Source organism: Anabrus simplex, chromosome 1 (assembly GCF_040414725.1).
Source record: "Anabrus simplex isolate iqAnaSimp1 chromosome 1, ASM4041472v1, whole genome shotgun sequence".
Lineage (NCBI taxonomy): Eukaryota > Metazoa > Arthropoda > Insecta > Orthoptera > Tettigoniidae > Anabrus > Anabrus simplex.
Window position 1 is genome coordinate 883,498,912 of NC_090265.1, and position 20,100 is coordinate 883,519,011.

General features: G+C 37.5%; 1 protein-coding gene across 1 annotated transcript in view; it reads right to left on the minus strand.

The window, feature by feature from the left end:
* The window catches only part of Atg2 (Autophagy-related 2), a 412,975-nt gene that overhangs the window by 298,082 nt on the left and 94,793 nt on the right, over positions 1-20,100 (minus strand). Inside the window, exons 6-8 of the mRNA XM_067136531.2 lie at positions 18,225-18,523; positions 8,912-9,066; positions 401-536 (exon numbers count right to left, since the gene is read on the minus strand). Of these exons, the coding sequence (XP_066992632.2) occupies positions 401-536; positions 8,912-9,066; positions 18,225-18,523 (590 nt within the window). The remainder of the gene's footprint in view (positions 1-400; positions 537-8,911; positions 9,067-18,224; positions 18,524-20,100) is intronic.

Genomic DNA, 20,100 nt, shown 5'->3' on the forward strand with positions numbered 1-20,100 from the left:
CGATGTTCGTGCTCTGTATAATGCCTTCTGTATAACAAGCATTTTGATCACTGTCAATGGGATAGCATCTATCATACAAATTATGATCCATCATATTTCTGGTGTGAGAAAGGCTTCAAATTGCACTGCAAACTGACTACTTTGCATAAATACAAATTATGGCAAGCAGCAAAACAAACACTGAAAACTTCAGGCACTTATCCCATGACATGTCCAATGATCTAAACTCCAATCTCAATATTTCTAGTATTGCCTGCAGTTCATATAGAGAGATCAACATTTCTTCAAAAGAGAAAAGGTGCATACAATATAGACATAACTACAGTATATAACTTCAAACCTTCATGTCTTCCCTCTGAATAGGAACTGATTGTGAAAATTAATACAAATTAAAGCTCACCTTTGTGATGGAGATTTACTGAGTCCACTGGCACTACTAATTGAAGAACTGAGAGAGGTGTCTAGGCTAGTAGCATCAGACAAAACACTGTCACTGAGGCCACCTTGCATTGGTAAAAATTCTTCATCACTGTCATCTGAAATAATAAAATTATTTGTGTTTGGATGTGGATCACACAACATCCATGAACAATAAATTCTGCAAGGAATGGATAAAGAAAAAAAAATATATTCCTAGGATTCCCCTATTAGCAACAAACTATCCTTTTGAGATCAAATGCCTACAGTTTCCAGCCACAGTCAGCTTCGCGATGACAAGTAATTCACAAGAAAATACTGAAAATTAAAAGCACTGATCTCTGCATGCACTGCCTTTCCCATGGCCACGTACATGTTGCCATTTTGAGGGTGAAGTGTAGCAAAAACTTTTTTTGTTCAAGTTGCTGGAAATACAGCTAAGAATGTTGTATAACAGAAGCACTGAACTTTTTTTTTTTTTTTTTTTTTTTTTTTTTTTTTTTTTTTTTTTTTTTTTTTTTTTTTTGCTAGGGGCTTTACGTCGCACCGACACAGATAGGTCTTATGGCGACGATGGGATAGGAAAGGCCTAGGAGTTGGAAGGAAGCGGCCGTGGCCTTAATTAAGGTACAGCCCCAGCATTTGCCTGGTGTGAAAATGGGAAACCACGGAAAACCATTTTCAGGGCTGCCGATAGTGGGATTCGAACCTACTATCTCCCGGATGCAAGCTCACAGCCGCGCGCCTCTACACGCACGGCCAACTCGCCCGGTGAACAAATTTCTAACACTAAAATTATACTACTGATAACTGCCTCAAAACCAAGCATGGTAACTGCTGAGACACAAGTCAGTGAAATAGTAAAAAAAAAAAAAACTACCCCATCAACAACGGGTATAGTACGCGAAACTTTTCTTGAACCCTGAACTCCATAGTGCTGAATGGGAACTAGAGCTCAAGAAAAAGTTTGCATACTATACATACCGCTAATCTCTTACATCATTATGTATAATTACAAGCACAGTGGTTTAGATCTACTGCTTCTTTTCTACATGCAATAACAGTGGTGACCGGTGCCAATTTGGAGGGTGTTCCCTTGCTTATACAGTACATATATATCTCTGTTATAGACAGATATGCCTTTCAGCATTCAGTCTGCAAGCCTCAGTGAATCTACAAAACTTCTCCATATCTTCTATTTGTAACCAGCTTTGTGGCCTAGTTTTGTTCCACACCTCTTCTTTAAATCATTATAGATAGAGTCTAACCATCATCGTCTTCCCTCCTTCTCTTAATCTTCATGACCGAGTCCATTATTCTTATAGATAACCTATACTCCTACACTTGCCCCCACATGACCATAATTGTACTTCCTCTTAAAACAATAATCACCACCACCACCAAAGCCCGTTCATGGATACACCTTCATCTATTGAGTTCATTCCTATTTTGGCCTTTATCTCTTCATTCCATGCACCCTCCTGCCATTGTTTCCACCTGTTTGTACCAGCGATCATTCTCACTACTTTCATGTTACCTCTAACTTATGAATAAGATATCCTGAGTGCACCCAGCGTTAACTCCCGTAATGCAAAGCTGGTCTGAAACAGACCAGTCTAAAGACACTTTTGTCCAGGAACTGAGACCTTTCCCACAAAATACTACTAATCGCAAATGCAAGCTTACTGCATTAACTTGGCTGCACCTTGATTCTATCTCGCTCACTATATTACCATCCCGGGAGAATACACAACCCCTGAAAAACATAAAAGTAGTCAGTGGGACATAAAGCAAACAACATTATAAAAAGATACACATCCTAAATACTTGAAATGATCTAACTGTTCTAATTTTGTTTTTTTTCAACCTGCATCAATTCTCTTAGGTTTCTTCCCTACTGACATTACTTTAGTCATGGAAAGGCTAATTTTTATATCATACTCGTTCCACTTATTTTCTAGTTCCAAGATATTAGATTGCAGGCTTCAGTCTGCCGTCATAATTGAGTTGCCAAACTGCTTACTACATTTTCACCCAACTAAAACCCTCCCAGCCCACTTTGTACCTTTCAGCAGATGATCCATGTAAACTATTAACAACAAAGGTCTAATCCCAGTAAGGACCTTGAACCAAGAACTCATCCTATCATCAATTGCCACTGCAGCCAAATTGTCAAAATAAATGCATTTCATTTCTTTTAATAATCTACCCTTAATCCCATAATTCCCCCAAACAGCTAAAAAAATTTCCCCTCTACACTTTGTCATATGCCTTCTCTAATCTACAAAACATAAATATTCCTCTTATATCACTTTTCAGTTATCTGGTGCAGCTGAAAATCTGATCCTGACAGCCCCTCTGTGGTCTGAAACCACACTGGTTTTCAGCCAACTCCACTCAACCACTAATCGCATCCTCCCTTAAAAAATGCCAGTGAGCACATTGCCTGGTACAGAGATCAATGAAATACTTCGATGGTTGTTGAAAGCCTTCCTGTTCCCTTTCTTACAGATAGGTGCAATTACTGCTTTCATCCAATCAGAACGTACTTTACTAACATTCCATAATAATCCTATTACTCTAGAAAGCCCTTCATATCCTTCCCACTAAATTTCACCATTTCAGGCCTAATTTCAACCATTCCTGCTGCTTTTGGAGTTTACTGGCAGAATTGGGAAAATATGCCCTGGAGGAATCAGTTGAAATCTTGCAAAAGCAAGTAAAAAAATCTGGATTGAGGAAACCCTACCTGAAGATTGGAAAACAGCCCTGATTCAGCCAATGCAAAAGAAAGGCAGCAGGAAAACCATCAACAACTAAAGAGGAATATCCCTGTTGCCGGGTAACCCACAAACTTTTCTCACTTGTCATTCTGAAGTGTTTAGAAGCCCAAGTCGAGCATCAAATAGGTGAATACCAAAGGGGTTTCAGATAAAGTCGCTCTACAGCCGAATAGATACATAACTTCAAAATGATTATCAGATCTTGTAATCTAAGGTCTAAACAATACGTGTCAGTCTTTGTGGACTTCAAGAAAGTGGACGACTCGATAGACTACGAGGTGCTGCTAAACATCCTTAATGAATTTGGGGTTGACCTGTAACTGCTGGCATTAATTAGAGCCACCCGGACAGATACAAAATCAAAGATAAAGTTCCAAGGATGCCTCTCAGATTCCTTAGAGATCAAAACAGAAGTCAGAAATGGCGATGAGCTCTCTCCGATGCTTTTCAATTGCGTCTTGCGAAGATCATTCGCACCTGGTGAACGAGATTAATGGAAACAAACTACAGCCCACTGAGAATGGGAACCAAAATCCATGGATGGTAGACTGTTTAGCTTTTGCTGATAACATCACCATTCTGTCAAACGACGTAGAAATTGTTAGGATTCAAATTGACCTGTTAAAGGAAATCGCCAAAGAAACTGGCCTGCAGATTTAATTTGAAAAAAAAAAAGAAGTAATGACTAACATCAACGATGCACAGCCAAAACTCCAGAAGAAATACAGGGAGATCAGCCAAGAAGAAAAATGTAAGTACCTGGGTTGGATCATCATGAAAATGGACTGGACAAGGACTATGAAACGGTTCTGAAGCCAGTAGTTATGTAAAGCAGCCGAAACCCTATACCTAAAAGCCAATACAGGACTCTTCGAAGAAGTGGAGAAAAAAGAGAACACGGAATCATTAGGGGAAACATGGAATCCAATTACAAGAATAGCATCCACGAAAAAAGATCCAACAAGGAAGTCTATAACAAAATAGAGAAAAATTACAGACACAATCCGCAAAAGATGGACACGATTATATGGTCTCCTCAAATGAATGGACGGGAACAGGTTGACCATACAGACCTTTTCATTTTTGATTCAAAACCTAAAAACATTATGCCCTGCTTTAGAAACACCAAAGAAGGCCTTCAAATGCTACAAATCAAACCAGATGACACCTTTGACAGAGATTTTTTTCCTAAAAAGATAGTGATAAATGGGCTAAACCGAGAAGAACAACCAAAAATAAGATACGGTGCCCCTTACACAGAGGAACGCATGTAGGCCCACTCAAAAGGAATGAGGAAATTCTGGGCTCAAAAGAAAGCAAAGTTCACAGCCAAATGTAACGATAATTATTGTGGGCTTCCATGGCCCCAGCAAATTAATAATAATAATTGTAATTCTAACAGTTTATGGCCAATATAGCACCATTCCAGTCAATTACCCTACAAAGAAAATTTAACTTTTCTATGCTTCCAATATTTCTTCATCTCTCGGATGCCGACATCCTTTCTTCAGTAGAGAACACACTACCTGATTTGTAGTCTCACATGTGATTCATTGAGAATCTTAATTTTGTCTGTTTAGTTCTTGAGATCATTTAGTGTTATCTGTGGTTCATTAATATCATTCTTAATTTCCGTGATTCATTTAATACTGGCATTCTTATTTTTCTATTAATTGAAGTTTCTGGTGTTCTAACAATTTGTCCAAAATATGAGATGTGCGTCTTTCTCCAATTTCCTTATAAATCGTGTTATTTGAAACTATTCTCCAATTGGAGAAATAACAACAACAATAACAAGAAGAGGAAGAAGAAGAAGAAATGGCGTATGGCTTTTAGTGCCGGGAGTGTCCGAGGACAAGTTCGGCTTGCCAGGTGCAGGTCTTTGGATTTGACGTGCGTCAGGATGGGGACGAAATTTTGATGATGAAGACGACACATTATCGTTCTACGATGCGATTTTATTTTACGTAAATAAATATCACACGAGAACATGTTCACTTCCTTGTATAAATTACTTTATTTACACTGTACGTCACAACACACAATTATACACAGTAGCAAATGACACTACAACACTCAATAGCGGAGTACCCTGAAGTCGATTCTGACAAGTACAGATATCAACAACACTGATTCGCGCACTATAACATGCACTCTCTTGAATTCACCGACTCCGCCTCGGAGCCGAACAGTTACTCACAGTCCATCACTTGCCTGAGTCCCAAGAACTGAGAACTGACTTGACTGACTGACAGCTCGATATATATACTATTCGATCAACCATCTAGAATGATCGACTTCTGGAAGAGTTCTTACAACACTCTAATGGCACACTCTCGAAACATCGATCGACCAGCTAGTCGAATGGGTACTCAAACTTTCGTTTACTATTTACAAACGCACATGGAAATATCTACAACATTCGTAATGTCTCTACATGTATCTGGATAATAAAACCTTACAGTAAGTTTCCAGAACCCTTCATATATACCAAATTATAGTACAATAAGTCTAACATATGAACATTATGGTATTTTCTACCGCTTTCGACTATCTAGATTTTGAGGTTAAACTTATACACAATACGTATTTGAGGTTATACAAATTTATACTACATATTTACAGGGAAACCATGTACTAGTCATGTTTAACATTCAATAAAAGATAATTTAGCATTAAATAAACTATAATTAAAATATATTTAACATAATAATTGAAGGTTTTACACCAGTTACAATGTCGTACATACGACAACATACACCCAGCCCCCGTGCCAGTGAAATTAACCAATGATGGTTAAAATTCCCAACCCTGACGAACATCGAACCCGAGATCCCTGTGACCATAGGCCAGCATGCTAACCATTTAGCCATGGATAATAATAATAATAATAATAATAATAATAACAATAATAATAAACCCAGTGTTCTGAAAAACAAAAAGGGTAAAAATGAATAAGGGACATGCAGCATAAATTATAACATGTTGGTAAATGACATGAATCTTAACTCATATAACTTGAAGGAGGAGAAGAAGAAGAAGAAGAAGAAGAAGAAGAAGAATTGTACGGCCAAAGCTATCATGTGCAGGCATTTTAATTTGATGCCATTACGACTGCCTGCATGTCAATTTTGATGTTCTGTGTTACTCTAACAGATGGTACAGTAAACTTGATCTCTTTTTGGCATTTTATGGCTGAGCCTGAATGATTCTGTCTGGTAAACACCGAATGTGTCAACAGAGATCTTTTATGTGACATCATCATACAACATGGGGTATCAAATGGACTTTTTCTGGCCTTCAAAAATCTGACAACCTCTGCTGGGTTTGAATCTGCAATCTTGGGATCCAGAGACTGAGAGCCTACCTCTGATTCACAGAAGGAGCAACCACACAACAAAAATTCCTAAACGAAGTCTAACTCCTTATGCCACACAAACTTCTTGAAATGTCTCCCCTTCTCCTAGATGACGAAGTCTCAGTTGGCAAGAGTTGGTAAGAAGTAACTAAGCTGCTAAGCAACGAGCTGCACCAAGCTGCATTGGACAATCTACCAACTAGCCTGCAGGTCCCCATACGAAAGTCCTTACATATATTTCTAAAACAAGAGCTAGATTCATAACGATATTGGACTAAAGATCTTCTGCTTTGTCTGATTTTATACCCTTATTCAAATGATTCTCTGTTACGTTCCATAGACATAACCCTCAGCCTACACACAAAATATAAAATACCACACAATGTAGTCCATTATTAACGCATAGTAAAATTTATTTTGATTTAGTGATTTAAAACATGTGCAGCAATCAATCAATCACTACTGATCTGTATTTAGGGCAATCACCCAGGTGGCAGATTCCCTATCTATTGTTTTCCTAGCCTTTCCTTAAATGATCACAAAGAAATTGGAAATTTACTGAACATCTCCCTTGGTAAGTTATTCCAACCCTTAACTCCCCTTCCTATAAACAAAATATTTGCCCCAATTTGTCCTCTCGAATTCCAACTTTATCTTCATACTGTGTGATCTTTCCTACTTTTAAAGACACCACTCAAACTTATTCGTCTACTAATGTCATTCCAAGCCATATCTTCAATGACAGCTTGGAACATAACATTTAGTCGAACAGCTTGTCACTATTCTCCCAAGTCTACCCAGCCCAAACTTTGCAACATTTTTGTAACGCTACTCTTTTCTTGAAAATCACCCAGAACAAATCGAGCTGCTTTTCTTTGGATCTTTTCCGGTTCTTGAATCAAGTAATCCTGGTGAGGGTCCCATACACTCGAACCATACTCTAATTGGGGTCTTACCAGAGACTTATATGGCCTCTCCTTTACATCCTTACTCCATCCCCTATATACCCTCACAACCATGTGCAGAGATCTGTACCCTTTATTTACAATCCCATTTCTGCAATTACTCCCATGAAGAACTTTCCTCATATTAACACCTAGGTACTTACAATGATCCCGAAAAGGAACTTTCACCCCATCAATGCAGTAATTAAAACTGAGAGGACTTTTCCTACTTGTGAAACAAACCACCTGACTTTTAACCCCGGTTATGATCATATCATTGCCTGCTGTCCATCTCACAACATTATCAAGGTAATTTTGCAGTTGCTCAAAATCTTGTAACCTACTTATTACTCTATACAGAATAACATCATCTGCAAAAAGCCTATATCTCTGATACCACTTTTTTACTCATGTATGTAAGTTCAGTCATCAGCCCTAAGGCCGGTTGGATCCTCAACACCTCCGCCATCAGCTGTCATAAATGGCCAAGGCATCACTGAAGAGGCGTACTAGGGAAATGAGGGGTAAGGTAGTTTCCTGTTGCTTTCCTCAACAAGCCAGAAGTTGCTATTACATATCAGTCTACCAAGCCCACTGAAATGCATGCACCAACCGACCCTATGAGCAACATTTGCACGCCATTCATAGCAGGGACTGGCTGCATAAGGAATGGTATTACTAGCATCGCTCATACCTCAGTCACTTTCATATTGTCAAAGCCAAGGATAAGACAGAGACAGATCAATGAAAGTAACAAAATTGCTCTAGCCTATACCAGAAGACTTAGTGAACTGTAAACACTAGGTCCCGCCAGCAAAGAAAACATAAAGGCCCAATAATACTGCCTTGAGGAAATCCCCTCTTAATTATTATATGGTCAGATAAAGCTTCACCTACTCTAATTCTCTGAGTTACATTTTCTAGAAATATACCCACCCATTCAGTCATTCTTTTGTCTAGTCCAGCTGCACTCATTTTGCCAGTGGTTTCCCATGGTTTACCCTATCAAATGCCTTAAATAGGTCAAGCAAGATACAGTCCATTTGACCTCCTGAATCCAAGATATTTGCTATATCTTGCTGGAATCCTACAAGTTCAGCTTCAGTGGAATAACCTTTCCTAAACCTGAACAGCCTTCTATCGAACCAGTTATTAATTTCACAAACATGTCTAATATAATCAGAAAGAATGCTTTCCCAAAGCTTACATTCAACGTATGTGGCTGGTCTGTAATTATCAGCTTTATGTCTATCACCCATTCCTTTATACAAAGGGGCTACTATAGCAACTCTCTCTCATTTGTTATATAGTATAGACTATTAAACTTCGGCATGTAACAGATTAAATTTTAAAATGTCCCAAATTCTTTAATTACATATTTTGATTCTTTTAACTAAATAGTAACACACCTAAAGATGCAGTGGACCATCCTTGGGTATACTGCAGTCCTTTGGTTCTCACTGTTGAGAGAGGATGTAGTTGTTGCTGGAGTTCCTGTTCCACACGGTGGAAATCAGATGGATCCATAGGCTTCTCTACACACCGTGATCTTGGTGCAACATTGCTAAAATTAAGAACACATTAACATTACAACCACTGAATGAATCAGGAAAGAAAAAAGAAAAGAAAAAAAAAAACTATTGCAGGACGGAATAATGTAACAATCTATCCATTCAACCCGTGCATAATAATGTAAACAAGCACTAGTTACTAAATGTGATCCAGGTAAGTTATTTCAATATCTGTACATCTGTATGCCTTCCAAGGTTTTTGTATCAACATTGATAATCAAGGGGGACCAAAGGGGTAGTATGTCCTGTGGGTTCACTTCTTGCTGGTGGAAGTGTACTAATAAAGCACAGGAAATGCCATTTATTCCTACCAAGTCCGATACTTGCCACACCGTGGCCCCTGGACGAAAAAGGGAATTCCCGACGCTTCAAAATGAGGACTCACCAGCTAAGGGAGACAACCCCAAAAGAAAACATCGGCCCTCCAGGATTGCTGGGGGTTGGCGTTAGGCTGACAACCCAATCTGTAAAAAACTCTCGTTACGAAATTCGAAGAAGAAATAGCCGGTCTGACCCTTTTATGACGACCGTGCAAGCATGTAAAGGACTTGAGAATTGGTTCGTGGAATATTTTACCTCTTTACCAAGCTGGAAACCTAAGAAAGCTGCTCGATCAGCTGGATGACTATCGACTAGATATTACTTGCTATTCAAGAAGTGAGATGGATTGGTGAGGAGTGATACATGGAAAAAATTACACAGTATTCTATAATTGCCACACGAAGGATCAAATGCTTGGTACTGGTTTTATTGCCAACTAGCAAGATACCCGTACTTCGCTACGGCATTATAATGAAATTTATAATTGAATGCTTATTGTTTTATACTTAATCCACCGAAATTCGCGATCTGAGTGGTTTTCTAAGAGAATCCGCCAAAATTCGTGATCTGACTCGTATTCTAATAGATTACGGCAAGTTTCCTCCCATTTTTCAATCTTTCTTTCCAGCAATCAATTTCATACTTCCCGGGCTACTTCCAGGTATTCCACCAGGTCAGTTGGGTCCCTAAATCTTTGCCATCTTTTCCTATAAGCTTTTTTAATGTGTATCATATCCTTGAGGAGATCCGGCGTGGTGTCGTCTTGGGTGCCTTGGCAGTACTGAACCGGCGGCCGGACTGCAATCGTAGTCATTACCCGTTCAGGACCCGTTTCCAGCGCGGACCGCACATTATTATTATTATTACTACTATTATTATTATTATGACTATTATTATTATTACTACTATTATTATTATTATTACTATTATTATTATAATAATTATTATTATTATTGTTGTTCTGGACTCCACAGCAAGATGCAAAACCGCTACTTGGCGGTAAATTACATCTGCTGCCATCGTCAATGATGACAGTATGACCAGCAACATTGTCGCCCTTAGGCAAGTGCACAGGACTTTTGGCGATACGAATGACACACTTCTGTGCATTATTGACCTTATTAAGAGGTCAATCTCATTCCTATTGTTTATTTCAAATGTCTTTAAATTTTTATTTATATGCCAGAAGAATCTACTTTAATCTAAGAAGGTTCTCCAAAGGAAAAGATGGCTCTTGAAAACGAACCCAGGAAAGATTAAAAATGATCGGTTTATGATCAGAATAAGTATATTGAAAATCCACAGCCTGTTTCCAGTCATTCAACCGGGTCAGGAATGGAATGAATAAGCCCCCAGTTAGCGGCGAGGATACGAATTGTGCTGGCTGCCGAAGCCCGTCGCACTCCTCTGGGGCAATGATTAATGAATAACAAATGAAATGAAATGATGTTGGAGAGTGTTGCTGGAATTAATGATGACGGGGAAAAATGGAGTACCCGGAGAAAAACCTGTCCCGCCTCTGCTTTGTCCAGCACAAATCTCACATGGAGTGAACGGGATTTGAACCACGAAACCCAGCGGTGAGAGGCCAGCGCGCTGCTGCCTGAGCCACAGAGGCTCATTAGGAACAGTAAAAGCAATTGGTCCCACCTCCGTTTTCACCCCACCGCAGTTAAGTTGACTTACCCCCCCCCCCCGAAAAAAAAAAAGAAGGCGTGTTTCTTTATGTTTAAAGGAGATTCCAAATACCAATGTTCACTTCAGTTTTGAGATATAAGTATTCCAATAAAAATAATTCACTTTTCTTCACTTACTATCACACTCCCCCCCTTAAGTGAATTTTCCGGGGAAAAATATTTGTTTCTTTAATAGTAAAGGATAGAGCCTCCTTGGCTCACAGCCCGTCGGCCCCTCACCGCTGGATACCGTGGTTCAAATCCCGGTGACTCCATGTGAGATTTGTGCTGGACAAAGCGGAGGCGGCACAGGTTTTTCTCCGGGTACTCCGGTTTTCCCTGTCATATTTCATTCCAGAAACACACTCCATTATCATTTCATAGCATTCATCACTCATTAATAAATCACCTTGGGAGTGGCGACCCCATTGTGATAACAGCCTATATAAGTTTCATTCATTACATCCCTGCCCCGCCAATGACCGGAAAACAGGTTGTAGGTTTTCATTTTCAATTGTAAAGATCTTCTAAATACCGATTATCTTCAGTTTTTGAGATATGTGTCCCCATGAAACGAATTCAACTCCTTTTCACCCCCCCCCCCCCCACACAAAAATGCGTCGTTTAATTTTTAAAAAAGATATAAATACCAATTTTCACGTCTGAAACAACTTTAGTTTTTATTAGATGTAAGTATCCTCATACAATTAATTCAATTAATTTTTTTCTATTTTCACCACCCTCCCTTCATTGGATTTTCCGAGAATACCTGTTTCTTTACTTCAACAGGAGATTCTAAATACCAGTTTTTACGTCTGTAACATTTTACGTTTCTGAGATATACTATAGATATAGTCTTTCTAAAAAATCACCCCAATTTGTCACTCCTGTTTAACCCCCATTAATTAGATTTTCCAAAAACAAAAAAGTAAATGTTTCTGTATTTTAAAAGGAGATTCCATACACTAACTGTCTGGTCTGTTAATATCTTCAGTTTCTGAGATATAAGTATCCTCATTAAAGGCATTCAACCCATTTTTCACTCCTTTTCACCCCTCCTATTGGGATTTTCCGAAAACAAAAAAATAAGTGTTTCTTTATTTTGAAAGTAGATTCTAAGTACCAATTTTTACATCTGTAGATTTTGAAAGTTTTGAGATATAGATAAACTCATTTTAAAAATTCACCCCCCTTTCAACCCTCCAATATTTGGATTTTCCAAAAACAAAAAGTACATGTTTCTTTATTTTTAAAGGAGATCCCAAATACCTTTTTTCAGGTCTGTTAATATCTTCAGTTTCTGAGATATAAGTACCCTCATTAAAGGCATTCAACCCATTTTTCACTCCTTTTCATCCCTCCTATTGGGATTTTCCAAAAACAAAAAAATAAGTGTTTCTTTATTTTGAAAAGTGATTCTAAGTACCAATTTCTACGTCTGTAAACTTTTACAGTTTCCAGATATAGATACACTCATTTTAAAAATTCACCCCACTTTTCACCCCCCACCCCCACCCCATTATTTGGATTTTCTAAAAAAGTACATTTTCCTTTATTTTTAAAGGAGGTTACAAATTGAAATTTTCATGACTTCAGTTTTTGAGATATAAGTCTCCTCATGAAAGGTGTTCAACCCATTCCCCCCCCCCCCCACTTTTCACCCCCTTCATGGGATTTTCCAAAAAAAAGTTACGTGTTTCTTTATTTGAAAGGAGATTCGAAATACCAATTTTTACATCTGTAAACTTTTACAGTTTTGAGATATAGATACATTAATTTTAAAAATTCACCCCCCTTTCAACCCCCCACTGTTTGTATTTTCTAAAAACAAAAAATACACGTTTCTTTATTTATAAAGGAGATCCCAAATACCGATTTTCAGGTCTGTAACATCTTCAGTTTCTGAGATATAAGGATCCTTATTAAAGGCATTCAACCATTTTTCACCCCCTTTCAACCCTCCTATTGGGATTTTCCAAAAACAAAAAAATATGTTTTTCTTTATTTTGAAAGTAGATTCTAAGTACCAATTTTTACATCTGTAGATTTTGAAAGTTTTGAGATATAGATAAACTCATTTTAAAAATTCACCCCCCTTTCAACTCTCCAATATTTGGATTTTCCAAAAACAAAAAGTACATGTTTCTTTATTTTTAAAGGAGAACCCAAATACCTTTTTTCAGGTCTGTTAATATCTTCAGTTTCTGAGATATAAGTACGGTATCCTCATTAAAGGCATTCAACCCATTTTTCACTCCTTTTCATCCCTCCTATTGGGATTTTCCAAAAACAAAAAAATAGGTGTTTCTTTATTTTCAAAAGTGATTCTAAGTACCAATTTCTACGTCTGTAAACTTTTACAGTTTCCAGATATAGATACACTCATTTTAAAAATTCACCCCAATTTTCACCCCCCCCCCCATTATTTGGATTTTCTAAAAAAGTACATTTTCCTTTATTTTTAAAGGAGGTTACAAATTGAAATTTTCATACTTCAGTTTTTGAGATATAAGTCTCCTCATGAAAGGTGTTCAACCCATTTCCCCCCCCACTTTTCACCCCCTTCATGGGATTTTCCGAAAACAAAAAAATAAGTGTTTCTTTATTTTGAAAAGTGATTCTAAATACCAATTTTTACATCTGTAAACTTTTACAGTTTTGAGATATAGATACATTAATTTTAAAAATTCACCCCCCTTTCAACCCCCCACTGTTTGTATTTTCTAAAAACAAAAAATACATGTTTCTTTATTTATAAAGGAGATCCCAAATACCGATTTTCAGGTCTGTAACATCTTCAGTTTCTGAGATATAAGGATCCTTATTAAAGGCATTCAACCATTTTTCACCCCCTTTCAACCCTCCTATTGGGATTTTCCAAAAACAAAAAAAATATGTGTTTCTTTAGTTTGAAATTAGGTTCTAAGTACCAATTTTTACATCTGTAGATTTTGAAAGTTTTGAGATATAGATAAACTCATTTTAAAAATTCACCCCCCTTTCAACCCTCCAATATTTGGATTTTCCAAAAACAAAAAGTACATGTTTCTTTATTTTTAAAGGAGATCCCAAATACCTTTTTTCAGGTCTGTAATATCTTCAGTTTCTGAGATATAAGTATCCTCATTAAAGGCATTCAACCCATTCTTCACTCCTTTTCGCCCCTCCTACTGGGATTTTCCGAAAACAAAAAAATACGTGTTTATTTATTTTGAAAGGAGATACTAAATACCAAATTCTACGTTTGAAAACTTTTACAGTTTTGAGATATAGATACACTCATTTTAAAAATTCACCTGCCCTTTTCACCCCCATTATTTGGATTTTCCAAAAATAAAAAATACGTGTTTATTTTTAAAGGAGGTTCCAAATTTAAATTTTTACGACTATAACATCTTCAGTTTTTGAGATATAAGTCTCCACATAAAAGGTGTTCAACTCTTTTCCCCCACCCTTTTCACCCCCTTCATCGGATTTTCTGAAAACAAAAAAATTCATGTTTCTTTATTTTTAAAGGAGAAATCAAATACCAATTTTATTACTCTAAACCTTTAAGTTTTTGAGATATGGATATTCTCATTTTAAAAATGAACCCCCCTTTTCACCCCCTTAGTGACGGAATATCCAAAAAATCCTCCCTTAGCGAGCACCTACATGTTAATATGAATGTATCCCCAAAATTTCATTTCTCTATGTCCAGTAGTTTCGGCTCGGCGATGATGAATCAGTCAGTCAGTCAGTCAGTCAGTCAGTCCAAGTTACTTTATATATATATATATATAGATAAGCAGATAAAACATCTTATCATGGATTTTCAAGCAAAATCGCATAGATTGTGCAGATTTAGAATTAGAGGGAAGTCCATGAATACAGTCGTATCTGTGCAAATGCTCCAAATGAAGAGAAGAGCGACGAATGAATTGGATGAAATTTATAATGAGTGTCCAAGAGCAGACTGTAAAATAATCTTCGGGGATTTGAATGCGAAGATAGGAAAGGAAGATGAATGAACACCTTATATTAGAAAATACAGCTTGCATGATATTTCTAATAATAATGGAATCAGGCTTATACATTTTGCATCCTTGAGAAATATGGTAATGGGAAGTACAACTTTTAATCACAAGGACATATAAAAAATGACATGGAAGTCTCCAGATGGAAGTACTTTTAACCAAATTGACCCCCTCCTAATAGATGCAAGACATTTTTCTAACTTGATGGATGTTAGAAGTTATAGGGGAGCCAATATTGACTCTAACCACTACCTTATGGTAGCAACTATTAGAAGCTGAATATCTAATGCAAGAAAGATACATGGATCCAATGCAAGAAAGTTCAACAGTGTCAGCTGAAGGAGCCCGAAACTGCTCTCAGATATGCTAGCTTGCTTAATGAGGCCCTGACCGATTTGCCTAATAGTGAGAGTATTGATGAAACCTGGAAGAATCTTAAAGTTGCACTATTAAAAACTGCAATTGAATTTTTAGGAGGGGAAGAAAAAGTCTGGCACAACAATTGGTTTGATGAAGAGTGTGCATGAAGCATACAAGAGAATGCAACAGAGGAACCACACCCGAAAAGCAGTGGAAGAGTAGAGAACTTCCAGAAGAGAAGAAAAGAGATTGCACAAGAAGGAAAAGAGACAGAATGAGAGGAAAGAATTAGAAGAAATGGAACGGCTGAAAGGAATGAATGGTGTGAGAGCTTTCTATCAGAAGTTAAATAAAAGTTGTAAGGATTTCCAGCCTAGAACAAGTTTGTATAGAGATAAAGATGGTATAATACTGGGCAGTGAGGAAGCAATACTAGAAATATGGGCCCAATATTTTGATGAACTGTTGAATGAAAGTCCGAGTGATAACCAAGTAACCTTACTGCCTGTAAATACAAGAAAATCAGACATAGATATACCGATACCTAATACTGAGGAAGTTGAGCTTGGCATTAAGAAGTTAAAGAATAACAAAGCCCAGGGAATGGATTTAATACAATCAGAGCTTGTAAAAAATGCTGGAAAAGTATTTGTTAAACACTTTCACAAACTAGTGGCCAAGATATGGGTAGCATCTGCCCAATAGATAAGGTGATATCATGATGTGTTCTAACTATACAGGTATCTGCTTATTATCCATTGCTTACAAAATATTTTCCAATATTCTCTTTAGCAGATTGGTGCCTTACTTGGAAAATGCGGTTGGCGACTATCAATGCGGATTTCAACAAGGAAGATCTACTATTGATCAGATCTTCACAATGCGCCAGATACTTGAAAAATGTAAAGAACTGGGAATTGATACACCCCATCTCTTCATTGACTTCAGTCCGCCTGTGACAGCATTGATAGAAGTAATCTCTATGTAGCAATGGAAGAGTTTAAGATCCCTAGAAAACTGATCGCCCTTGTGAACGCTACTATGGAAAATACTCTGAATCAAATTAAGGTCCAGAATATGTTATCAAGTGCGGTAACGACCAAGAACGGAGTTAGGCAAAGAGATTCATTATCATGCCTTTTGTTCAATATAGCTCTGCAGAAAGTTGTTAGAGATGCGAGTATCAACACAAGGGGAACCATCTTATATAAATCAGTTCAAATTTTGGCATATGCAGATGATATTGATTTAATCGCAAGAACACTAAGAGCATTGAAAGAAGCTTTCACAAGCCTCGAAAAAGCAGCAAGAAATATGAATTTACAGATTAATGAAAGAAAAACTAAGTACATGCCTGTAACCAAGAAAGACTACCCTAGTGGGTCTACATTAATTGGCTCGTATAAGTTTGATGTTGTGCGTAGCTTTACCTACCTTGGCTCAGAAGTTAATTCCAAGAACAATGTTAGTTCTGAAATCCAAAAACATATACTGTCTGCTAACAAGTGTTATCATGGTCTCAGAAAACATCTGAAGTCTAAGGTGCTGTTCAGGAAAACTTAAGTCCTAATGTATAAAGTTTTATTGAATCCTGTATTAACATATAGAGCTGAGACCTGGACACTCTCAAAATCTGATGCAAGACAGCACGGTATATTTGAAAGAAGGATTCTGAATCAAATTTTTGGGCCAGTGGAAGAAAATGGTGTCTGGAGAAGAAGATATAATGATGAACTGAATCATTTATATAACGAACCAAACATTGTTAACTGTATAAAGATCAGAAGGTTGGAGTGGGCAGGACATGTGCTACGTGCTAATAACAGAATGATAAAGAAGATATTTAATGCAGTGCCAGAAGGAATCAGGAAAGTTGGCAGACCAAAGCTAAGGTGGGAAGAAGGGGTGAGAGGATATGTAAAGATAATTGGAATCAAGAATTTGAGGAGCTATGCACTTATCAGAAAAGAATGGGAAAAACTTCTTCAGAAGGCCAAGGCCCACGAAGGGCTGTCATGCCAGTCTCTAGGGTGGGTTCCATTACAAAATATTATCCTGAAGTAGTCAAGGTGAAACAGCTTATTATTAATGCCAGGTATACTCATTTCTAAGGCATACTAACAGGCCTATTCCATGAAGTAAGGGTGGTATGTTTGCCTCTTACCCAGAAATCTTGTGGTTGATTCCCAGTTCAGCAAGGATTTTCCTTTTTTTGTCAACTCTTGTTCTCTTCTGACCCCAATGGTATTAGGTTCGCAAAGCCTAGGGAGTTTTTTTCTTTGCATTCATTTTTTAATCATTGGACCTCCTCCTTTTTTCTTTCTTTTCCTGTCTGTTTCCTGAGGCTAACAGCTTCCTTCCCAAACGTGCAATTTACCCTGTGAAGTTCAGGAATTCAAGGCCTCTTCCCATTACTGCACAATTTTCCCCAACCTACCTCCTGAGGCAAGGGCTCTCTGGGTTAGAAATCACACTCCATTCACAAGTGATGACAATGAACATTTTCAGGACTGAGAAAAGTGTGATCGTACTATGTGGTAAAAATGAAACCTTGTGGCACAATAAGTGAGGTATTTTTTGCATAGATTTAATATGATGGAAATTGGGACTTCGAATTTGGGACATGCTAGGTGAGAAAATGTCCTAATGAGGAAAAAACTTAACAAGATTTCAATGCATTTATAGCAGAATTACTGAAAAGTATGCATGAAAAGTGGTCTACTCTAGATGCTTTGATGATACAGTTAGGTAATAATTTGGTTTGGTACAAAATATTACCTTGTATCTTCAAGGTCAGGTGTAGCTAAGCCATGAAGCAGTTCTATGAGTACATGCAGCTGGCGCGCTGAGAGAAATGTAGTCAAGGACCCCAGGTTGATTTCCAAATTCACCTTTGGCCCATGTACACCTTCAGTTTGTTTCAACTTGACGCGGAGTTCCTGTCGGCCAGCCAGCTTACCAAACAGGACAGGATCTGGCTCCAGAGACAAGTTTGAAGGAGTGGAATCTTGATGTGGACTGCCTGGAGATGCAGAGTTTGGTGTTACTGGTGCTGTACCAAAGCCACACTCCGAGTTCTGCAATAAATATTACGGCATGAATTCTGATGTAAATATCAATGTCAGACTAGAGTATACCATTTAAAAAAAGGTAAATTGTTGAAAGAAGCCTGCTGCTAATACTTCCAAAATGGAGAGACCTATATTCCACATTATTTTTTAAACATCATCAATAAATAGGCCTAATAATAAAAATATTTTTAAAAGACACATGAAATGTATTCTTCATCTTCAATTCGTGCTGAAGTTGTCATGAATGCATACACATTAGTGTAGTTTTGCAGCTATTAGTTCATGTTGAGAATGGATAGTATATGCCACAGAGATGTTAACCCTCTTACACTCAGCCTATCTGCAAGGGTCTGCTTGAAGCAGCTCCGACTAATTCTTGTGATTTTACAACCAAACTCAACATACATTAAAATGAAAGAAATTTCACTAATACATAAAAGTATCTGCATTTCAAAAATAAATAAATATGCCTCGTGGCTCAGGCGGCAGCCTCTCACCGCTGGGCTCCGTGGTTCAAATCCCGGTCACTCCATGTGAGATTTGTGCTGGACAAAGTGAAGGCGGGACAGGTTTTTCTCTGGGTACTCTGGTATTCCCTGTCATCTTTCATTCTAGCAACACTCTCCAATATCATTTAATTTCATCTGTCAGTCATTAATCATTGCCCAGAGGAGTGTGATAGGCTTCGGCAGCTGGCATAATTCCTATCCTCGCCACTACATGGAGGCTTCATTCATGCCATTCCTGACCTGGTTGAACGACTGGTTCTTGATTATTAACTTCATTAGCCACACTGGACCACTTGAGTCATTCCATGTTCATTTTCTCTTTGAAGGTTGCACTGTTTGGTTCTTCTTACAAAATTGTACAAAACTATTTTAACTCTTTCCGGTCTAACTACGAGCATAGCTCGCAGCGGGCAAAATTACGCTCAGGCCGCACTGCGAGCATAGCCGTAGTAAGGTTTGACAATTCACTAAAAATCGAGAAAGAGCTATGCACGCATTCTGGTGGTTACATCGTGTTTCTTCATGTATTAGTTACGAGAGTATTTAAGCAGATGGCAGTATTATATGTCTAAGTCAGAGAATTTATGATATTTTCGATCAGCATGCATCAGTAGATATCACTCAGTGAACTCTAAGATATGGCTTATCGCGGCAAACATGTGCTTGATGAAAGTTATATTTTCGATATTTCATTATATATTATAAGTTTATGCGCAAATGAACTTATTATTGACATATGAATTCAAAACAACTTCTTACATTTCATTATGATTGGAGTTCGTTTTACGGCCTAGCGCATATTCCCGCGTATTTCATATTTGTGTGAATATGTAAGATTGTCTACATATTAGTAAAATTGTCTGTTTAGAAGACTGTATTTTCTCTTTCTCAGAAGTCTTTTGTGGTAAATGGAAGAATAACTTTACATTTGAGTAACTTTTGACAAAATTTATCAATTAAAATAAAATTTCATAAGAACTCCGATTTTCATTATTGTAATTATTACTATTATTATTGAAAAATTATTATTTTTGTATCGTACTCATTATCGTTGTTGTTTTGTAATTGCAATGC